Here is a 17950-nt window from a genome sequence, read left to right as displayed (position 1 = left end):
ATTAGGAAGGAAATATTAATCCAGTGTCTACACATATGATATGGGAGTGGGGGGCAAAAAATTGGGGGTATGTCACCAGTTTGTTGGCCATCTTGAAGTTGGTAATCTTGGATTAAATTTTTCTTATTGCATACCTCCCAACAATAGTTGAGGATTCGGGACTACCCCACACCCCTCATTTACATAACTAAGGGGCGTGCCCAGCATCTCCTAGATTCTTGGTTGCCCCCAGGCTTCCCGTACTGTGAATAGATGCTTTGCGCATGTGTACAGCATCTATTCTCGCTCTGCATACCCGCAGCGGTGTATGCTTCCCCCCCCTCCGCCGCACACTGCTGCCTGCAGGTGGGACAGCGGGACAGTGATGGTACATCCTTTGATGTTCATCCCTAATGCTGTATAAAATGATTATGGATGTACTAGCAGATACTCCGTACCCCCCCGTGAGAGGCAGCCAGCTCGGCACAGCTGGGGGGGGCGTGTCGTGATTTTGAGGGTGGGACGATAGGCACGACCACGTCATCGCGGCCCCGCCCCCGGTACACAATGACGAGATTACCGGCATTGTGTTGCCTGGTGCGGGGCCGCGATGATGCGATTCAGCACGAATCGCATCATCAGCTGCCCTCAGACAGATGATTGGTGCGGGTCCTTAGATGCCATCATCGAAACTTGCACCAGCCCTGGGCATACCTCCCAACTGTCCCACTATTCAGTGACTGCCACGCTGTCTGACCCACGGGCCCAGTGTCCTGCGGTGGGTGGGGTAAGTTGGAGGAGATCACTCTGAACGCTGATCTGCAAAGCAGAGCAACGGGTGAATAGTTGCGGTGCGTGCAGGCACAGCGTCTCTTCACTGTGAGGATGGAATCTGGGTGTTGTAAACGGGGCCATGTCCCCTTTACCAATAGGCCATGCCCCTTTTCAGAAGCACACATCTCCGGCGCGGGGAAGTCCCCGAATCATACCACCCGAAATGTTGGGTGGTATGCCTATGGCAGGTGCAGTTTTCCCCTCCGTGTCTGATCTTCTATGTGTGTGGCTGTGCGCCTGTGTTAATAACCTGCAACACTCCCATAACATACCCATTGAATGGGCCATTTTTGCGTGTATTCTCACCTCCCTGTCACTACATGTTTAATACACTTCTCCCCGCGTGCGCCTGATATAATAGCTGCACCTCTACACGGAAACAATCGGGGCGCATGCACAGTAGCAAAAAAATCGCTCCACTACATCTGATATCGGCAGTGTATTATACTTACTTACTTTTATTATCTGTTCCCCGGTTGATGCCCGGAGAGCAGACACAAGTGGTCGCTTCAGGGGGCAGGGCCGGATTCCTACGTCATTTAGTCCCGCCCCCTCCATACAGGTAATTATGTTGTGATTCCCTGCATTTATCTCCCCATCCTGAACACTTCATTAGCGAGTAGGCGGGAGACCCGGATACTCTTCCGGGGTGCTCCCCGAAAATTTGGGAGTCTTCCGACCCTTCCGGGAGAAAAGGTAAATATGCAGTGTATACATCTCATAAACGTCTCAATGTGGCCCAAAGTTACTTTTTTTTTTTTTTTTGGTCTACTCCCAAATCAGACCCAGCCCATATATAATATAGTTGATATTATGCAATTATACAGCATCTAATTCATCTAAATACAATTCAGCCATATGTGCCAAGATGTAAGAAGCTGACCTAAAGTGGCAATCAGTGTACAATCCTAATCTTTCAATGCTGTCATACTAGAGAACATTCAGAATTTCAGACAATAAAAAAAAACATAGGAACTATATATATCTGTCACTGTTTCCGCGGAAAGGCTAACAGTATTACACTGGAGTTGCTTAGCAACCTAAAGTAAAAGTATCTGATCATTCGTGCTAAAACATTAAGTGTAAAGCTAACATTAGAGAAAAAGATCATACTAATACACCAGACTAAAAAGCAAGAAGATGTAATGCTTTAGGCCTTAGTTAGTTGTATTTTGTATTTTCCCAGATAAGTTCTATACAAGGACGAATGTGCTGCTGCGAATAGAGGTCGCTCCGCCCACGTGTTCCCCGGCAAGGAGACAGCACAGCAGCAGCGAGATCAGAGTGTGAGTGTTGCAGGGAGCTGGTCAGTGACAGTGAGTGCCGGGGTGGATGATCTCAGGTGGTGGGGTAGGGGAGCTGTCAGTGCAATGAGGAGAATACAGCTGTTTGTATTCTGATACTCAGCAGTGTTAGTGTGCACAGTGACCATCTCAGGTCACTATAGCAGCCTCATGTACATCAATGGCTCAGGCAGCTTCCCAGCTCTTGTGTAAAGTTCCATCAGGGCAGGGTGGTACTTATGGTTCCACTGAAACTGCAGAGTCACGTGTTACCTAGCTATTTTACATATTTGGAAAAAAATTATATATATATATATATATATATATACACACACACACACACACACACATACCAGATTAGTGCATTCAGTGTATGCAGATGTATAATTGCATTGGATAGGATAATGAACGTAACCATGTTGTATAAGTGCAGTATCGCTTTTTATAGTAACAATTTAATCGCATGACCTTGCAGTGATTTCCTATTCAAGGTCACCCCAAGTCACTAAAATATGGTGACTAAATTATGATGTAGATCACATTGGATGTGTATGTTTTTTTGTTAAATACTTTATAACCAATTTATGGCGTTGTGATGCTGTATAAGTGTCCATTCCCTAATACGTAATGTAGGGTAAATTTATGGTTTTGTAATTTTGGTGTGGTGGTTGTAATATTTATTACCTGCATGAAGTTAGCATGTGATTTTGCATCAGTTACTGTTCCATAAGGGCTGCATGCGTAGGCTCTGACCTTTAAAAAAGTGCCACACATTGCACCTAATTTCAGTAATTAATTAAAACAATCCATTTAATTAAGGAAGAGTTCCCACATGTAATCCAAAACCCCCTTCAGATTTCCCCGCATGGCATTTAAACCCACCTTCACCCAAAGCTTCTCTAAAGCTTTCCACAATGCCCACTCACCCAACACACCCAAACGTACACTTTAGAACATAATGTTATCAAAATGCCTCTAATATCTCCAACTTGCAGTGACAGAAAATATATATATATATATATATATATATATATATGGGTTATGTTTTTACCATAGCTCCCTGGGGGCGATTCAAATGTTTTTTAAGTCATGATAATTAATGAGCGCCCAGTTTTGCTATTCAATTGTTCTGGGCGCTCATTAATTATCGCCCGCTTCGCCCCCTGTGAGACCAGATTTAGCTGTGTAAAACGGCTAAACCCATCTAAAATTCTGGTTAGGGTGCGCTAACTGCGGTTAGCGCTTCCTAACCGGTGGGTTTCTCACACATTTCTGCTTGTACCCTCCTGAGTACGTGCAGAAATGCCAGCGCCGGAGGCTAACGCGCCCTGACAGAGCAACAATTGAATTGCTGTGTCGGGCGTCTTAAACAAAAAAAGCAGCCGGCAAAACATTTGAATCGCCCACTCTGTGTGGAGTTTCTGTGTTCTCCCTGTGTTTGCATGGGTTTTCTCCAGTTACTCCATTTTCCTTACCCAGACCAAAGATCTCGTCTGCGTGTTTCTGTATGGGGGCGAACTTAGATTTTGAGCTTAACTGATGTGAATGCATTCTCAGTAAAGCTCTGCATAATATATAAGCACAGTATAAAAACATGTAATAAAGACACATGTAGGAGGTTTGGTGTTGATTTCAAAGTGGATGGTAAAGATTTCTGAGTGTTTGGCAGAACAAGCACAAAGAAATAATGGGTTGATAGAGATTGAGCTTTACTTAATGCCAGTTGATCCTTGCTGTAGTGTAAAGAAGCTTTGTATGCCAATACGCGCAGACTAAAGCTGGGTACACCCTTGTCCAATTCTCATCCAATCCACCTACCAGTTGGTCCTACATTGGTAGAGTATGTACGCTCACACAACATCTGGTTTCATCCATTCCTGATCGTCTGGTTATATCAAAAGATTTTTGAACCTGATGGATTAGGAGCTCCGATCCCAATCCCCCGAACATTATAGAAGTCTGAAACTGGTTTGTCCATTTCTTCTCCCGATTCATCCCTCATGCCTTTTGTGGGGCTGAAAATGGATGTTAATCTGCGGTTTCGTTATGTTTGAGTAAATAAATGGATAAATAAAAAAAAAGTGGTCTCCCCTCAAAATCAATAGCCAGCCCAGACCTCTGCGTCTGGGCTGGTAATGGAAAACAGGGAAAAAATGGCGTGGGCTACCTTCTATTTTCCAAAAACCTGCACCAGGCTGGAGCAGTAGGGGGAGGATAATGCTATAGCAGGGAAGACAGACAGCGCTTGGTCCCACTGTCATAACATTAATCAGCGCCAATCCGGTCAGTCCAGGGCTGGAATCCCGAGGGGAAGCAGCGCAACAACCCCCCCCCCAAAAAAAGTGTCTACCCTTCCGAGGGACAACTAGCCCATCCCCACACCCCCTGGACTTTGGGTCGATGATAATAAATAAATAGTAAAGTAATATTGTTCTTTACTGGCACCCTACAGGTCACAGCAAGCTTGCCCCGGCATGATGGAACTTGTCGAAGCACAATTGCCAGCATGCCTGGACATTAAAGCCTGCTAATGCTAATGCTTGTAGTCTGCCTGTAAAAAGGAAATCTAAAAAAAAACACACAAAACACAGAATGTTGTATAATTTAATAATCACTGAGCAACGACCCGCAGAATGTTGACATTTCACATGTCGATATTTTGAACATGTTGACATTCTGTAGATAACCTGTTCCATGTCGACCTATCCACAATGTCAATATAACTTTCGACATTGCTGTCGGCCATACGACTGTCGACATTGTGACGTCATCCCCCATGAGAGGCACATTAAAAATTGTATGAGCAGTTTCCTATGGGCACGTCCCCACCATTGCATTATAAAGTTCTAAGTTTGAGAACACAACATGACTGGCGAGCGCATGGAGAACATGGTAGTGACTGAAGCAAGCTTGTTATATATGTGTTTCCCCATTCTCTCATTACATGTGTGTGAATGAGACCTGAAACTTCTGGGGATGTGTCTCTATATTAAAGCATATAAATGAAGGGTTTTGCATTTTCATTTAACATGGTCTTATTTGCCGTTCTACCAGGTGACTGATTCTAAACCCCAGAGATTATGGCAGCTCAGATCTCCGAATCGGATCAAGTCAAACAGGTGAGTAAATCAAACAGTTTGTAGATCAGGTTTTCATATACATTTTCAAGTCGGTCACCTGTATGTCTTGTGCAAGACTGATTCTGCAATGCCGGGTACTCGCTAGACGATATGTTGTCCGATCTTGTAGTTCGAGCCAACATATCGGGCACATAATTTAGTGTGTACCCACTATGCGCGCCCCCTTTGGCCGACATCGGGGTCGATCATGCGGGCACAGGCGACGGGGCGGCTGAGCTGCCAACGCCAGTAAGGTCAATGGTGCCGATGAACGACATATGAGGTGGTTGGTCACCGGAACGTGCAGGGTCTACCGCCCGCCCGATATGTCGTTTATCGGCAAGTGTGTACCCACCTTTACACTTCACAACTGCACAGCTTTGACAACTGTATCTCTGGTCCTGTGTTATTTACTGATATTATATTTGAAGGAGAATAATTAGAGATTGAGTATTGAGTGGAGGTAAACCCATTGTACATGTATGAAAATCCTCCGTCTCCCATGTCAATGATGGATTTTATTATTTTTCCCATTCAAGTCCTCAGATATAAAGTTGTTGATAATTAACTGTTGTTAGAACTTAATAGACATTTCTGGAATGATTAAAACAAATATAACTTTCTTTATCTTTGATCAACGTTGTATGTAACAGTGCCTAACTATGGCTGCTCAGAATGCACCATATGGCTGACCACTTGAAGTTGACGCTTATAAAATGTCTGGCCAGTTTTAAAATAGCTGATTAGTGGGAACGACGTATTAAAAATGGTGTAGCAGCTCCAACTGGTTATTACGTGGAAAGTTGTAAAGGTCACCCCTTATCCACTGCCGCAATAACCTGGGTTATTGCCAGGTCTATCCTTCCTGCGACTTTTTGTAAAAGGGTCCTTGGAAAAAAAAAAAACCCTGGGTCGAGTGACCCAGGAATCCGATCCTGGTTGTTACCTGGGAAAGACCCTGGTAACGCTGCAGTGTAAAGAACATGACCTGGATCATGCCTCAAACCAGTCGCTTGGCTGGTTTCAGTAGCGCTTGGAGATGACATCATCTCCAAGTGTCCACTGTCACACTGGAAGACCCAGGCCCGGTGTGAACGGCTGGACCTGGGAAATAACCCAGGTCCAGCTGCCGGTGTGAAAAGGGTAAAACCCAACTCCGACCAGTTCTCAATCCGTGCTCAGTGTCCCAGGTTGGAGCTGGGTTTTTGGTGGAAAAGGGGTATTATTGGTGGGATGACCATTAATGCTTCTTCTGTGTCCTCTTTGATGCATCTTTGCACCTATTCTTCTATTGCTGAGTGACGCACAGCTTAATTTTGAGAAAGCTAAAAAAAATTATATGTGCTACTCGTGTGTATATATCTATGTAATTTCTGTTCATGTAACTTTAATTACAGTTTAAAGAATTTCTTGGCACATATAATAAACTGACAGAAAACTGCTTTCTGGATTGTGTAAAAGACTTTACCACACGTGAGGTTAAGGCTGAAGAGGTAAGTGTGCCGTCTGTGCGCCAGTGGGGAGGGCGATTACAAATGACTTCCGTTTTCTGCAATGGGACAAATTAAATATTTACAGGGAATCATTGCTAGGATATTGTACAATGTGGTTGACCAAAGAGGGAGGTTAATGTATGCATTCCGTGGTTCTTTTTTATATTTTCCTTGTAGGCGAAAGACTTTCCCCACCTGTAGTTTATAATTTCTTATTTTTATTTAATGATTAAGAAGCTAAAATCACCTGGGTGCACAGAGTTGAATGATGAGTATAGTTTAACAAGATATATACGAGAGATGAGCAGTTCGGTTCTACTCTGTTACGTTCAGATCTGAAAAACGCCATGTTATTGCCTATCCGGCTTTCGCATGTTTTGTATAGACCTTAAGATAAATTGGAATTTGCGCTAATTTGGCAAAAACAACTGAGTAGAACCGAACTGCTCATCTCTAGTATACACAGACAGACAGCTGCTATGCCGCAAGGTGTACCATACATTAAATTACAAAAATATATACAAATGCATGTGAGCTGTTAGTATTCCTGTGAGTGGTTGGGTACGCGGTAGGAGTGGGTACTTCCCATTCTGCTAGTCTGCGGGCCCGGGACTGCAGTTCCACCCTCTTTGCGGTCCTGGCGCTGACATCCATTGTGTGTACTTATTATCACTTAGCAGCAAGTCTCAGTAGTGTGTTACCAATAGGGAATGATGTGTTCCGTGTACTTGGCTCTACATTAGGTGTATTCAACTGGGGTTTCCTATCTCTTATTTATAAAGAGCTGAAATATTATACAGTGTTCTCCAGCGAGGGGATCATACTGCCACAATACAGTATTACATACAATGGTGTGAAATAAGAGGCAACGATGGTCCTGCCCCAAATAAACGTACACTTATTATATCGGGTGGTGAAATAACCATTGTCCGCCACCAATAACAGAGGAGCCAATAGTTAGCTTTTGGCAGCCAAATGGTCCTTAACATATGGGGGAGATGTAGTGAGCCATGAAGGGAGATAAAGTACCAACCAACCAGCTCCTGTCATTTTTCAAACACAGCCTTTAACATAGCAGGAGATTGTTTGGTACTTGGTCTCTGCACTTTAGAGAGGGATAAGGGCTCGATCCAATTAGGTGCGAATGGCGAGTAGCGAGTTTGTTTTTTTTAAACTCGCACACTTCACCGCGAAGCGCGCTCCCGAGAATTCTCCAATCCAATTAAAAATGCCTATTCGCACTACTCGTAGCGGAGGGCTGCGAATTGACTGCTAAATGAAATTTGCGAGAAATGCATGAAAATGTGCGGAGACCATCCTGGAGCCCCCCCAAAATGGATAATTTTGTTAGCAGGACCGTATAGACGCCTGTTTGTGGCCATTAGGAAGGTACTGTAGGTTTTGAAGTGGTGTCAAATGGCTGATTGGTGCTTTTTTTTTTTTTTTTTTAAATGCAAGAAAATGATAAAAAACAAACTTTCAAATGAATTAAACGAAAAATGCAAAAAAAAAGTAGGAAAAAGGGTAATTTGGGGTACTTTGAGGGCACCTTGAAAAATGGAAAAAAAAATGATAAAAACAATTATTTTTCAACTAAAAAATTATTGTTACTAAATTTGGGGTGCCTAAACTAATGAAAAAGTTTATTTTGGGGTAATTTGAGGAAATGTTTTTTTTTATTTTTCCCCCCAAAAAATGACGCTAATTAGAAACCTCCAATTGCCTAATTGGTCATTAGGGGAGAGGGGGGGTGTCCAAGGGGTTCAGCACGGTGTCCCCACATTTTAACCTCTAAAATAAAGATTTTCCTTTCCATCTCTCACCCTCAGGGAGGTGTGAGTGGAAAGTTGTGAATTCAGTCTGTCTGATCAGTGCGAGTTGCTGATTGGATTGCAAAATGAATTCGCTATGCGAATTCGATGTGAAAATCGCGTCTCACAATTCGCACCTAATAGGATAGTCTTATCTTAGTCTTAGGATAGCCCTTAGTCTTAGTACATCTCCCCCTTTGTATCTGCCCTTCCTTTGCTGGTCCGGGAGAAGGCATTTGCTTTTATTCCCCTCTTATGTCACCAATTATAGTCTCTGTTGTATTACAGGTTGAGTCTCCCATATCCAAAATGCTTGGATAACGGATTATTCCGGATTTTGGAATATTTGCATACCATAATGAAATATCCTGAGAATAGGACCCAAATATACACACAGAATGCATTTGTGTCTTGTATACACCTCATACACACAGCCTGCAGGTCATTTTATACAATATATTCAATAATTTTAAGGCTTATACACACAGCCTGAAGGTAATTTGTGCCTTAGACAAAGTTTGTGTACATTGAAGTATCAGAAATCAAAGGTTTCATTATTTCAGTCATGCCAAAAAAAATTCCGTATTTCGAAATATTTGGATATGGGAGACTCAACCTGTATAACAATAGTTTGGATAATTTTCCTGAATAAGTTATTTCTCTTCCACCCTGTTTTTCCATATGGGTAAGGCAATGATTCCCCAGGTACTCATTCATTGATATGCTAGGGCAGGGGTGTCAAACTTGCAGCCCTCCAGCTGCAGTGGGACTACACACCTATCCCTTAACACTTCACTATCACCTTTTTTCCCCTTTTCGTGTGATGCCCTGGGAGTGGTCCTTGGCTGGAATTTTTTGGGGTGCCTTGCTTCTCAGACGTGAACCCCTTAAGTTTAGGGACGCTGGTATAGAGGAGCCTTGACGACGGCCCAGCGCTTATTCATATATTTGCAAATGTATGTAAACCAATACCTCTGAATTTCTATTATCATGTAGGATTCAAGTATTTTTGATTTATCTGCAGTGTGCTGGGGGGCAATTTTCTTTTTTCTGTGTTCAGTGTAAACCCCGCCCTTTACAAGCACCTGTAGTATATTAAGCTGATTGAGCAACTACCATATTTTTTGCTTGGACTACACCTCCCAGCATGCACTGTCACAGTTTTGCTATTAGTGCATGCTAAAACTGGCAGGGCATGCTGGGATATATGGTTCCACATCAGCTGGATGACCACGAGTTGGCAGATGATGGAGGGCAATTCTCATGTGCTTGTGAGTCAGGGTAGGGACTGGCCAGAGGGGAATACACTGATGGAGTTGGTCAGCTCATGATTAAACCCTTGTCCTCATATCTTCAGATCCTCAGATTTGTATAACACTTTGGGAATGTCATTACTAGCAATTGAGCGTAATGTAACTTATTTATTTAGGGGATGGGTCCTTCTAGTTATCTACTAATCATGATTAGACAATCAGACGTGTAGTATGTTACACATCACTGACATGTAATTGTCTGCCTCCCACTCTTAGATCACTTGCTCAGAGCACTGTCTTCAGAAATATCTGAAAATGACCCAGAGAATATCGATGAGATTCCAGGAATACCATATACAGCAGAACGAGGCTGTAGCAGCCAAAGCAGGATTTGTTGTCCAGCCTCGCTAGCAACTGCAGGCAGCTGTTCATCGTCTCATTGGGCTGGCAAACAACACGCTATACTGCCCGGAAAAGCTGGACTACAGAGGTATCGGTGCACTGATCTGCTCCCAGCTGTGCCGAAGACCTGACCATTGACATGCCGAAAGAGGATTATAATTCACCAGACTGGAAATTTCAATATGGGAAGCAGGGAAACGGATTGCAGTCACCAGTATGCGTCACCATTGAATATCGCAATACTTTTGTAATAAAAATCAATAATCCGTTTAGGTTTTGGGGCAGATTTGGAAATTACATTTAATTGTATTCTGTTTTTTTGTGCATCTACTGTAAGTGCTATTTATGAGGTTTGAAGCCAAATATTTTCCATTGTTTTATAGTTTGTGAATTAAGTTTATGCTATAAAGGACCATGTTAAATTGCGTCATAGGTAGAGTTATAGTTTCCCTGTTACACTATCGGTGAATTAAGTGAGTTTGCATGACGTAACTGCACTACACTGTAACCATATCAGGCTTATAGTCTCTGGTTTCCTGCTTCTGTGTGGTCCAGTGCCTCTGCAGCCATGTAATGTTACCTCTTTCCTGGCACAAATGAACAGGGTTTATTCCTATGTAATGAGGGCCAGAACCAAAGGAATAAAGGACATTTATAGTCCACTGCAAAACAATCACATTCTCTGCGCGGCCTTCCTGAAGCTTTATTTCAACGTCAACTTAAGGCTCGATACATACTGCACCTAAGTAAATGTGTTCTTTGTAAACTTACATATAAAATGCATGGGATGGCATAGTTTGTGGTATATTAAGGCAATAGGGGGAACACTCAGGGCCTGATTCAGAGCCGAACGCTCTGACCAGAGCGCTCGCTCTGAATCAGGGCCCTCCTCCATGAAAATGGAGCGTCCTCCTGGACGCTCGCATAGCTGTAGGTGACCACCCACAGCTTATGCGAGCGTCCATGATGATGGTCGCGATGGTCAAGACCATCGCGACCATCGGGCTTGCGACGAGACCCTGCGGTAAGGTCTCGCTGCCGCAAGCCCTGGAGTGATTTTGGCTCTATCAGAGCCAAAATCACTCCCACTGACATCACTAGTGATGTCAGTGGGGCCGGCTTCAGACGGTAGGCGTTCCCATGGGAACGCCTCCGTCTGGGCAGGCATGCCCACCAAAGGGCGTGCTGTCAATCAACATCGACAGCACACCCCCTTTGGTGCGAGACCCGTAGCGACGGAGAGCCCGTCGCTATCCGGGTCTCGCGCATGCGCACGACGGAGCTCCCTCCGTCGTGCGCTTGCGCAGTGGGGCAAAATCGACCCGCTTGCGAGCATCCTGCGCTCGCAAGCGGGTCTGAATGACCCCCTCAGCGCATACAATAGCCTTTGAAATATGTAAAGAAATAAATATCAATCTGTGTGAAATATAAATAGTTTATTGGAAATATAAAAAAATCTGTATAGGGCAATATGAATTAGTGGTTGAATAAAAATGTGTATAATCAATAAAATGATCTAATACCGGTATACAACATAAAATCTTACATATACCGAGTACAATATGTAACATAAAACATATATGTTTAAGGTGCAGTTTATTAGCACCGCTTAACGTTTTGTGTTTAAGTTATGTATTGCACAATGTCCCTTAAATATCAGTAATGTATTGAGGTTTGCAGTGAATGCCGCCAAAGACTTGTAGTACACACTCCAAATTAGGTCCGTGCCCTGGATCGCGGTTAATGCCGCTAGGGTTTGGGGGAAGTTGCTCCAATCATATATGGTTAATTATCCTGAGATGCTGGGGGTCTGCCGGCAAACTGCCCGTGACGGCTGCACCTAGCGCAGTGTGGCTTGTGACGGGATCGATGTAACTGCAATGACGCGTTTCGCCTGTAAGGCTTTCTCAGGATGGCAGATGGAGTCTCCCAGTCAGGGCTCTTTTATGGTCCTATCATGATGCCGTTTCCACCATTTTGCAATTGGGATGTATCGCCGTTTTTTCCCATACTTCAAAGGTATCGGTGCATATACATTGACAAACAGTGGACAATACAAATGACACAACGAAAGAATCTTTATAGGGGACATGACAGTTATATATACTAATATATTGTGTTGAGTATGAACATATGAGAGCGGCTAACTCTGGCCTGTAATTTTAATTGGTTTAAAGAGGCTGTAACAGCATCCACATTTGGATTAACTGTGGAACAGGTCGAATAATGAATTAAAAATAATAAAAAATATAGGGAGGGGGGGGGAATATTTCTCAATTATATTCATTGAAATGGGGGTGGCAATATATAATTAATAATTCAGTAAAATGTTCCAATTAATAATAATAGTTCTCACATATGCTGGGGCAGGGCTGGCCAATATGTCGATCGCGATCTACTGGTAGATCGCGACCAAGTTGCTGCAGGAATGGGGACGCTAGTCTCTGAAGTGATCAGAGACTACAGAAGCCTCTGTTCACTTCAGAGACCAGCATTCCCAGTGCTGCAGTGTGCAGGTGACGCGTCTCTCGCGATGAGAAGAGCCTGCGCGCCTGGATCTACTGTTTAGATCCAGTCAAAAGCAGGCAGCGTCTACGCAGGAGCGCTGAGCAGCGTGAAGAGAGGTAAGTACTGCTCAGCGGAGGGGGCACGAGTATTAGGGGCATTACTGGGGAGCACTGTATAAAGGGCATTACTGCGGGTACTGCATAAGGAGCTCTAATACAGAGGCTTTGCATAATGGGCACAACTACAGGGACCATCGGCGGCTTTAACCAATAGTTTTGAAACTGCAATAAGAAGTCATGCTAAACTGGCCTCATTTAGTGGTAATTCTTATTGTTGCTGTAAAACTATCGGTCAAAGCAGCTATTTGTCAAACCGACAGATAGTAATTATACCCCATGGTCATTGTTACCAGACTCAAAAAAAAAATAAATCAGTGAGAAAATGGAGACAATTCATGGCAACCATTTAATTTAAAAAAAAAAAAAATTGCCTAACAATTTACTAGGAACATGTGAGGCATAATGGGGCACAAAGTGGTTTCTAGTGCATTTATTGGTTGTATCCAAACTGGTGGTTCAGTTGACAAAATGGCTGCCTCCACTGTGTTACTTAATTTAAAAAAACGGGCATTCTTGTAACATTTATATTTCCTTACCGTGGAGACATATGAAATATCTGGACAGTCTGCTGTCTCCTTTAAAAAAACTAATCGTAAAAGAACCACCATGTTTCAAGGCAATATATAAAATAACTTTTTTATTTTTTTCATTATATATATATTTTTTTTATTTATTTGCATCAGTTGTACCAACATGTCCGATACTTGGAGTGCGCTATCTGGAGTAGTGGGATAATTAGGCCCGTATTCAATTTGAGGCAAAAAGTCCAGACTTTTCGCCTGCTGGACTTTTCGCCTCCTTCACCTGTTTTCCGGGCGGAAAAGTATTGTGCACATGCCCGCTATTCCCCGTATTCAATTCCAAAGTAGGCGAAATCGGGAACAGGAGAAACTTTGATCAGGAATTTTCAGTAAATAGTTGTAGGACCCCCCTAAAGATGTCCAGACCTGGGGGATCACTATGGGTACCCCTGTTTTTGCCTGCAGAAGAAAGTCAGGTTTTGAACTAGCTGCGGCAGGTGTTTTTTCCCGACATTGATGAAGTGATGCAGAAGAGCACTTAGCTTTTTTTTTTCGTTTTTAAAAGTCCCATCAAATTTGGGGTACCTGAAAATGGGTAGTAGCATATTTTTAAGTCCCTAAACTAATTTTGAAAAAATACTGCAAAATAACACCTGCCGCATACTTACAGAATACCCCTGAACCTATTTCGCTATTTTTAAACACTTCCCCTTTTTTTTTTTTTCTCCCCCAAATGTTCAATATTTTTTTTTGGGATGTCCCGATATTTTTTATATATTTTTTTTTTTTTGCACATTTTATTTTAAGGGGGCATTCCCAAGGGTGCAGGCTATTATTTTTTTTTTTTTTTTTTAAACCCGCGCCCCTAAACCCCAATTCTGCACTTTTGTTCGCCTGCTAAAGCCTGGCGAATATTTATCCCCGTTTTTTAACATTGACTTTCCGAAACGGCGAAAGAATACGGAGATAATTGAAATAGGCGAAAATGACTTAATCGGCGATAAATTATCGCTGATTCCGACATTTCGCCTCAAATTGAATACAGACCTAAGTTAGAGGTGCAAGCAGTCTTTGTTCCCTCTGACATCTGTGTGTTAGGTAACTTGGGGCCATTATCGGTGGCCCTGGCAGAGGGGTAGCGTGTAGCCAGGGTGCCCAAAGAACGTGCGTGCTACGGCGCGCCCCCGCCCCTCAAGTGTTCAAGGGAGGAGATGGGTCCATATGGGATTAATGTAAAAATAAAGATTAGGAACAGCCCCGTCGTGGTGCCCATATGCAGTGCCCCAGGAGAGGACCCCCTTATGCAGTCCTCCAGTAGTGCCCCCAGTAGTGATCCCCTTATACAGTGCCCCCAGTAGTGGTCCCCCCTGTGCAGTGCCCCTTATATAGTGCCCCATTAGTGGTACCCCCTATGCAGTGCTCCTTATATAGTGCCCCCAGTAGCAGTCCACACCCCATGCAGTGCCCCCAGTCCAGTAGTAGTTCCCCCTTTGTAGTGCCACCAGTAGTCCCCCCCTTGTAGTGCCCCCAGTAGTAGTTGTCCCCCCCTTGTATTGCCCCCATTAGTAGTAGTCCCCCCCCCTTGCAGTGCCTCCAGTAGTGGTTCCCCCCTTGTGGTTTACAAGACCCAGGTTTGTGACAGTACGGCAGACACAGGGAAACCAAACTGTTTATCTCATCAGAAGAGGTGCAAAAGAACTGAAGTGGTTCTGTCTTCACAGATGATTTGGGGTAAGATACAAAAGTAGATGACCTGATGTCCTTTGACCACAACTGGGAGAATGCCTAACCTACATGTGTTTTTCCAACGTTTTTCTCAGCAAAAGGAAGCGTTAACACAGACTATCTCAAAGCTATAGGTTGCTGGTGCACTACTGATCCAAGCCTAACCTGCATGTGTTTTCCCACGTTTTTCTTAGCAAAAAGCATAGCACAGACTGTATTTTAAAGATATAAGTTGTCGGTGCATTATTGATACAAGCTCGACCAGCAGGTTTAGATCTCTCATTTGTATTAAATTAAAAGTTCTGCAGAAATTATGGTTCTTGTTGGTGACAGTTGCTTGCCAGCTGGGGTCACCGGTAGAGGACGGGGAGGTAATAAATAAATACCTTGACATTGAAAAGTGTAATTCATGTCGCCTAACCTGTGAATGGTAAACATTTCCTGTGTTAATTGTTAATCTTTGATTGGTTACAATAAAATTGTGTTGCACCTTCCCTCCTGACTGGTCATTGTGTCTGCAAAAGGGGAATACAGTCTTGCCTCTCTGTCACGGTGTGTCCTGTCTTAGAACTGGGAAATCGGCCACCGAAGCAGTCCGAACACACCTGAACCTGGTGCTAGTGGTGCAGCACTGTACAAACTTTCAGAGCACCACACTGGTCAATCTGCCCATAATGACAGATTGCCCATGTTCCGGGATGAGGGAGGGTGCCTGCACTGAATGACTGATCGTTCAGTGTAGGCACAGCAGAGACTGTGAAACGACTGCACAATTACAATGTCATAATCGTGCAGTTGTTTCACAGTCTGCTAGTGGATGTGCCCCTTAAGAAAGGAGTGCACTCTCTGCCAATGTAACTAGTGTTTATATTTTATACACTCCCATGCTCCTGTTCCTGTGTTTTCCCGTATTTTGCGTTCCTACATTCGGATCTAATAAAGCTTCTGTTGAACTGTATGACTGTCTTATGGAGTCCTGACTCGCCCCTTGCCCTCTACATGCCAAGCTACTATGGATGACCTACAGTTCTCCATCAGTGGTTCTTTTACATTGATATTCAGTCAATATTGTAATATGTAGTTACAAAGCCCTGACAGCATAAGGCTTATACATAGGAAAAATTATGTAAAAGAACTTATTGATTGCCAACAAATCTTCATATTCCGGCACAATCTATAAGTCCGGGGAACTTGCTGATAATTAATATCAGCATCATATAGTCCAACGCAAACTTTCCTGTGATTAGTACAATGGTTTTGTCCCAAGGCGCTACCACCTCCCAGTCTTGTGATATCTACAATTGCGTAAATGCCTACAAAAATGTAATGGTGCCCATTTCTAAAAGGAAGCAAGTAAAAGAAAAATATTTGTGAATTTGATCTATGGGCATATAGGGGTGATGATGCACAAAACACGACACCCCCTTGGCCAAAAGTTTCTTATTGAGAAATGAAGTAACACTTACTAGGTAGATTGTGCTTACCTGTCATCCTTAGGGTCAGTTATGTAGCGGTGGACAGGATTGCGCTTCTGTTGTACACACATTTTATGATTTGCAGCCACCAGCATTGGTTGTGCCTATTACATTGACCGTAAATAATTTGATTTGAGTCTGGATCACCAACCCATGGCACCTGTGCAAATGCTATGGGGCACTCAGTTTGGGAAGCACTGGCTTACATAAGCATGGCATGAGAAGATGTACTTGCAAGACAGTAGGTGGTGCTGTCTGTTAAGTTGTGATATTGTGCTAGTAGAATCTTACTTTTTAATCTTATACGTTATGTTAGGAAGGTTACCTGTTTTGCTCACAGGGGTCTAGTTTCGGGCAGCCGCAGAAGCCTGATTTACTACCTTATGCTAATGTAAGAATCCATAAATTTTGCTAAACGCCTGTGTCTAATGTTGAAGGCCATCGGTTGGAGGAGGGGAGATGCCTGCTTTTTAAATGTACTTTGTTTAATAAGGTCTTTACAATGGTGAATATGTATGCCCCAAACAGAGTCAACCAGGCCTTTCTTGAAAAGGTTCTGGACAGGATCGACTCACTCCAGGAGGAGAACTTGCTTGTTGGTGGTGACTTAAATTGGACACTTGACCACCAGCAGGACATCTCATTCCACTATTCTGGGCCGCACGACTCGAAGGGTAAGGTGCATGCTACACACTTACCAGTTGTCCAATGTTTGGTGCATCCTACATCCCACAGATAGGGGATTCACTGTCTTTTTGTACCGGCAGCAGATATACTCTCGAATAGACTACCTGTTGCTGGGTCATAGGCACCTCCATATGGTGCAGGCAGCTTCTATAGGTACAATGACTTGGTCTGATTATGGCCCTGTCGTTCCCGACCTATCCCTAGGGTATTCGAATCCCCAATGTAGGACTTGGCAATTTAACAAATCCTTATTAAACGACCCCTATTGTAGATCCCAATTGGAGGAGGCCATTGATGTCGCTCTCTCTGTGTCCCAGTTACCGACCAATTTCATTCCTAAATGTCGATGTCAAAATATTTTCAAAACTTTTGGCGAATCAGCTAAAATTATTATTGGCCGCTCTCATCCACAGTGACCAAGTTGGCTTTGTGGCAGGCCGCGACTCGGGTCAACTAGCTGATATCCACCCCAATCTCCTCTACGGATGCCTCGGCAATTTTGATGTCCACAGATGCTGAGAAGTCGTTAGACAGAATAGACTGGAGTTTTATGGTGGGGGTGCTGGGACACTTGGGATTGAGTCCTACATGTTTCCAACGCATACTTTCCCACACTCCCCTTCTGACAAAATTATGATCAATGGTTCCCTCTCCAATTCCATTGATATAAAAAATGGTACCAGGTAAGGTTGCCCTCTGTCTCCCTTTACCTTCATCCTCTGCATAGAGGCTTTTGTGAGG

At 43.5% G+C, this 17950-nt stretch overlaps 1 protein-coding gene across 2 annotated transcripts; it reads left to right on the top strand.

Moving 5' to 3' along the window:
• Window positions 1-1930: 1930 nt before the first annotated feature.
• Window positions 1931-10852, top strand: TIMM9 (translocase of inner mitochondrial membrane 9). Of its 2 annotated transcripts, none has more exons than XM_088473759.1 (4): window positions 1931-2129; window positions 5151-5215; window positions 6613-6708; window positions 10049-10852. In XM_088473759.1, exons 2-4 carry the CDS (start codon window positions 5177-5179, stop codon window positions 10181-10183), a joined length of 270 nt encoding a protein of 89 aa, XP_088329885.1. In that variant the 5' UTR covers window positions 1931-2129; window positions 5151-5176; the 3' UTR covers window positions 10184-10852. The 2 variants fall into 2 exon arrangements, with proteins under 2 accessions (XP_088329885.1, XP_088329884.1); XM_088473758.1 differs by having other exon boundaries at window positions 1934-2099.
• Window positions 10853-17950: the final 7098 nt, after the last annotated feature.

Source organism: Taudactylus pleione, unplaced genomic scaffold, assembly GCF_031769625.1.
Source record: "Taudactylus pleione unplaced genomic scaffold, aTauple2 ptg000139l, whole genome shotgun sequence".
Lineage (NCBI taxonomy): Eukaryota > Metazoa > Chordata > Amphibia > Anura > Myobatrachidae > Taudactylus > Taudactylus pleione.
The sequence above is the reverse complement of the archived record's forward strand: the minus strand, read 5'-3'. Positions and strand labels throughout refer to the sequence as shown.

Bases quoted from the DNA above. Each gene is read 5' to 3' on its own strand.
- TIMM9 (XM_088473759.1), top strand. From the start codon at position 5,177: ATGGCAGCTCAGATCTCCGAATCGGATCAAGTCAAACAG. The intron at 5,216-6,612 runs GTGAGTAAATCA...CTTTAATTACAG, and splicing joins AATCGGATCAAGTCAAACAG to TTTAAAGAATTTCTTGGCAC. The intron at 6,709-10,048 runs GTAAGTGTGCCG...TCCCACTCTTAG, and splicing joins GTGAGGTTAAGGCTGAAGAG to ATCACTTGCTCAGAGCACTG.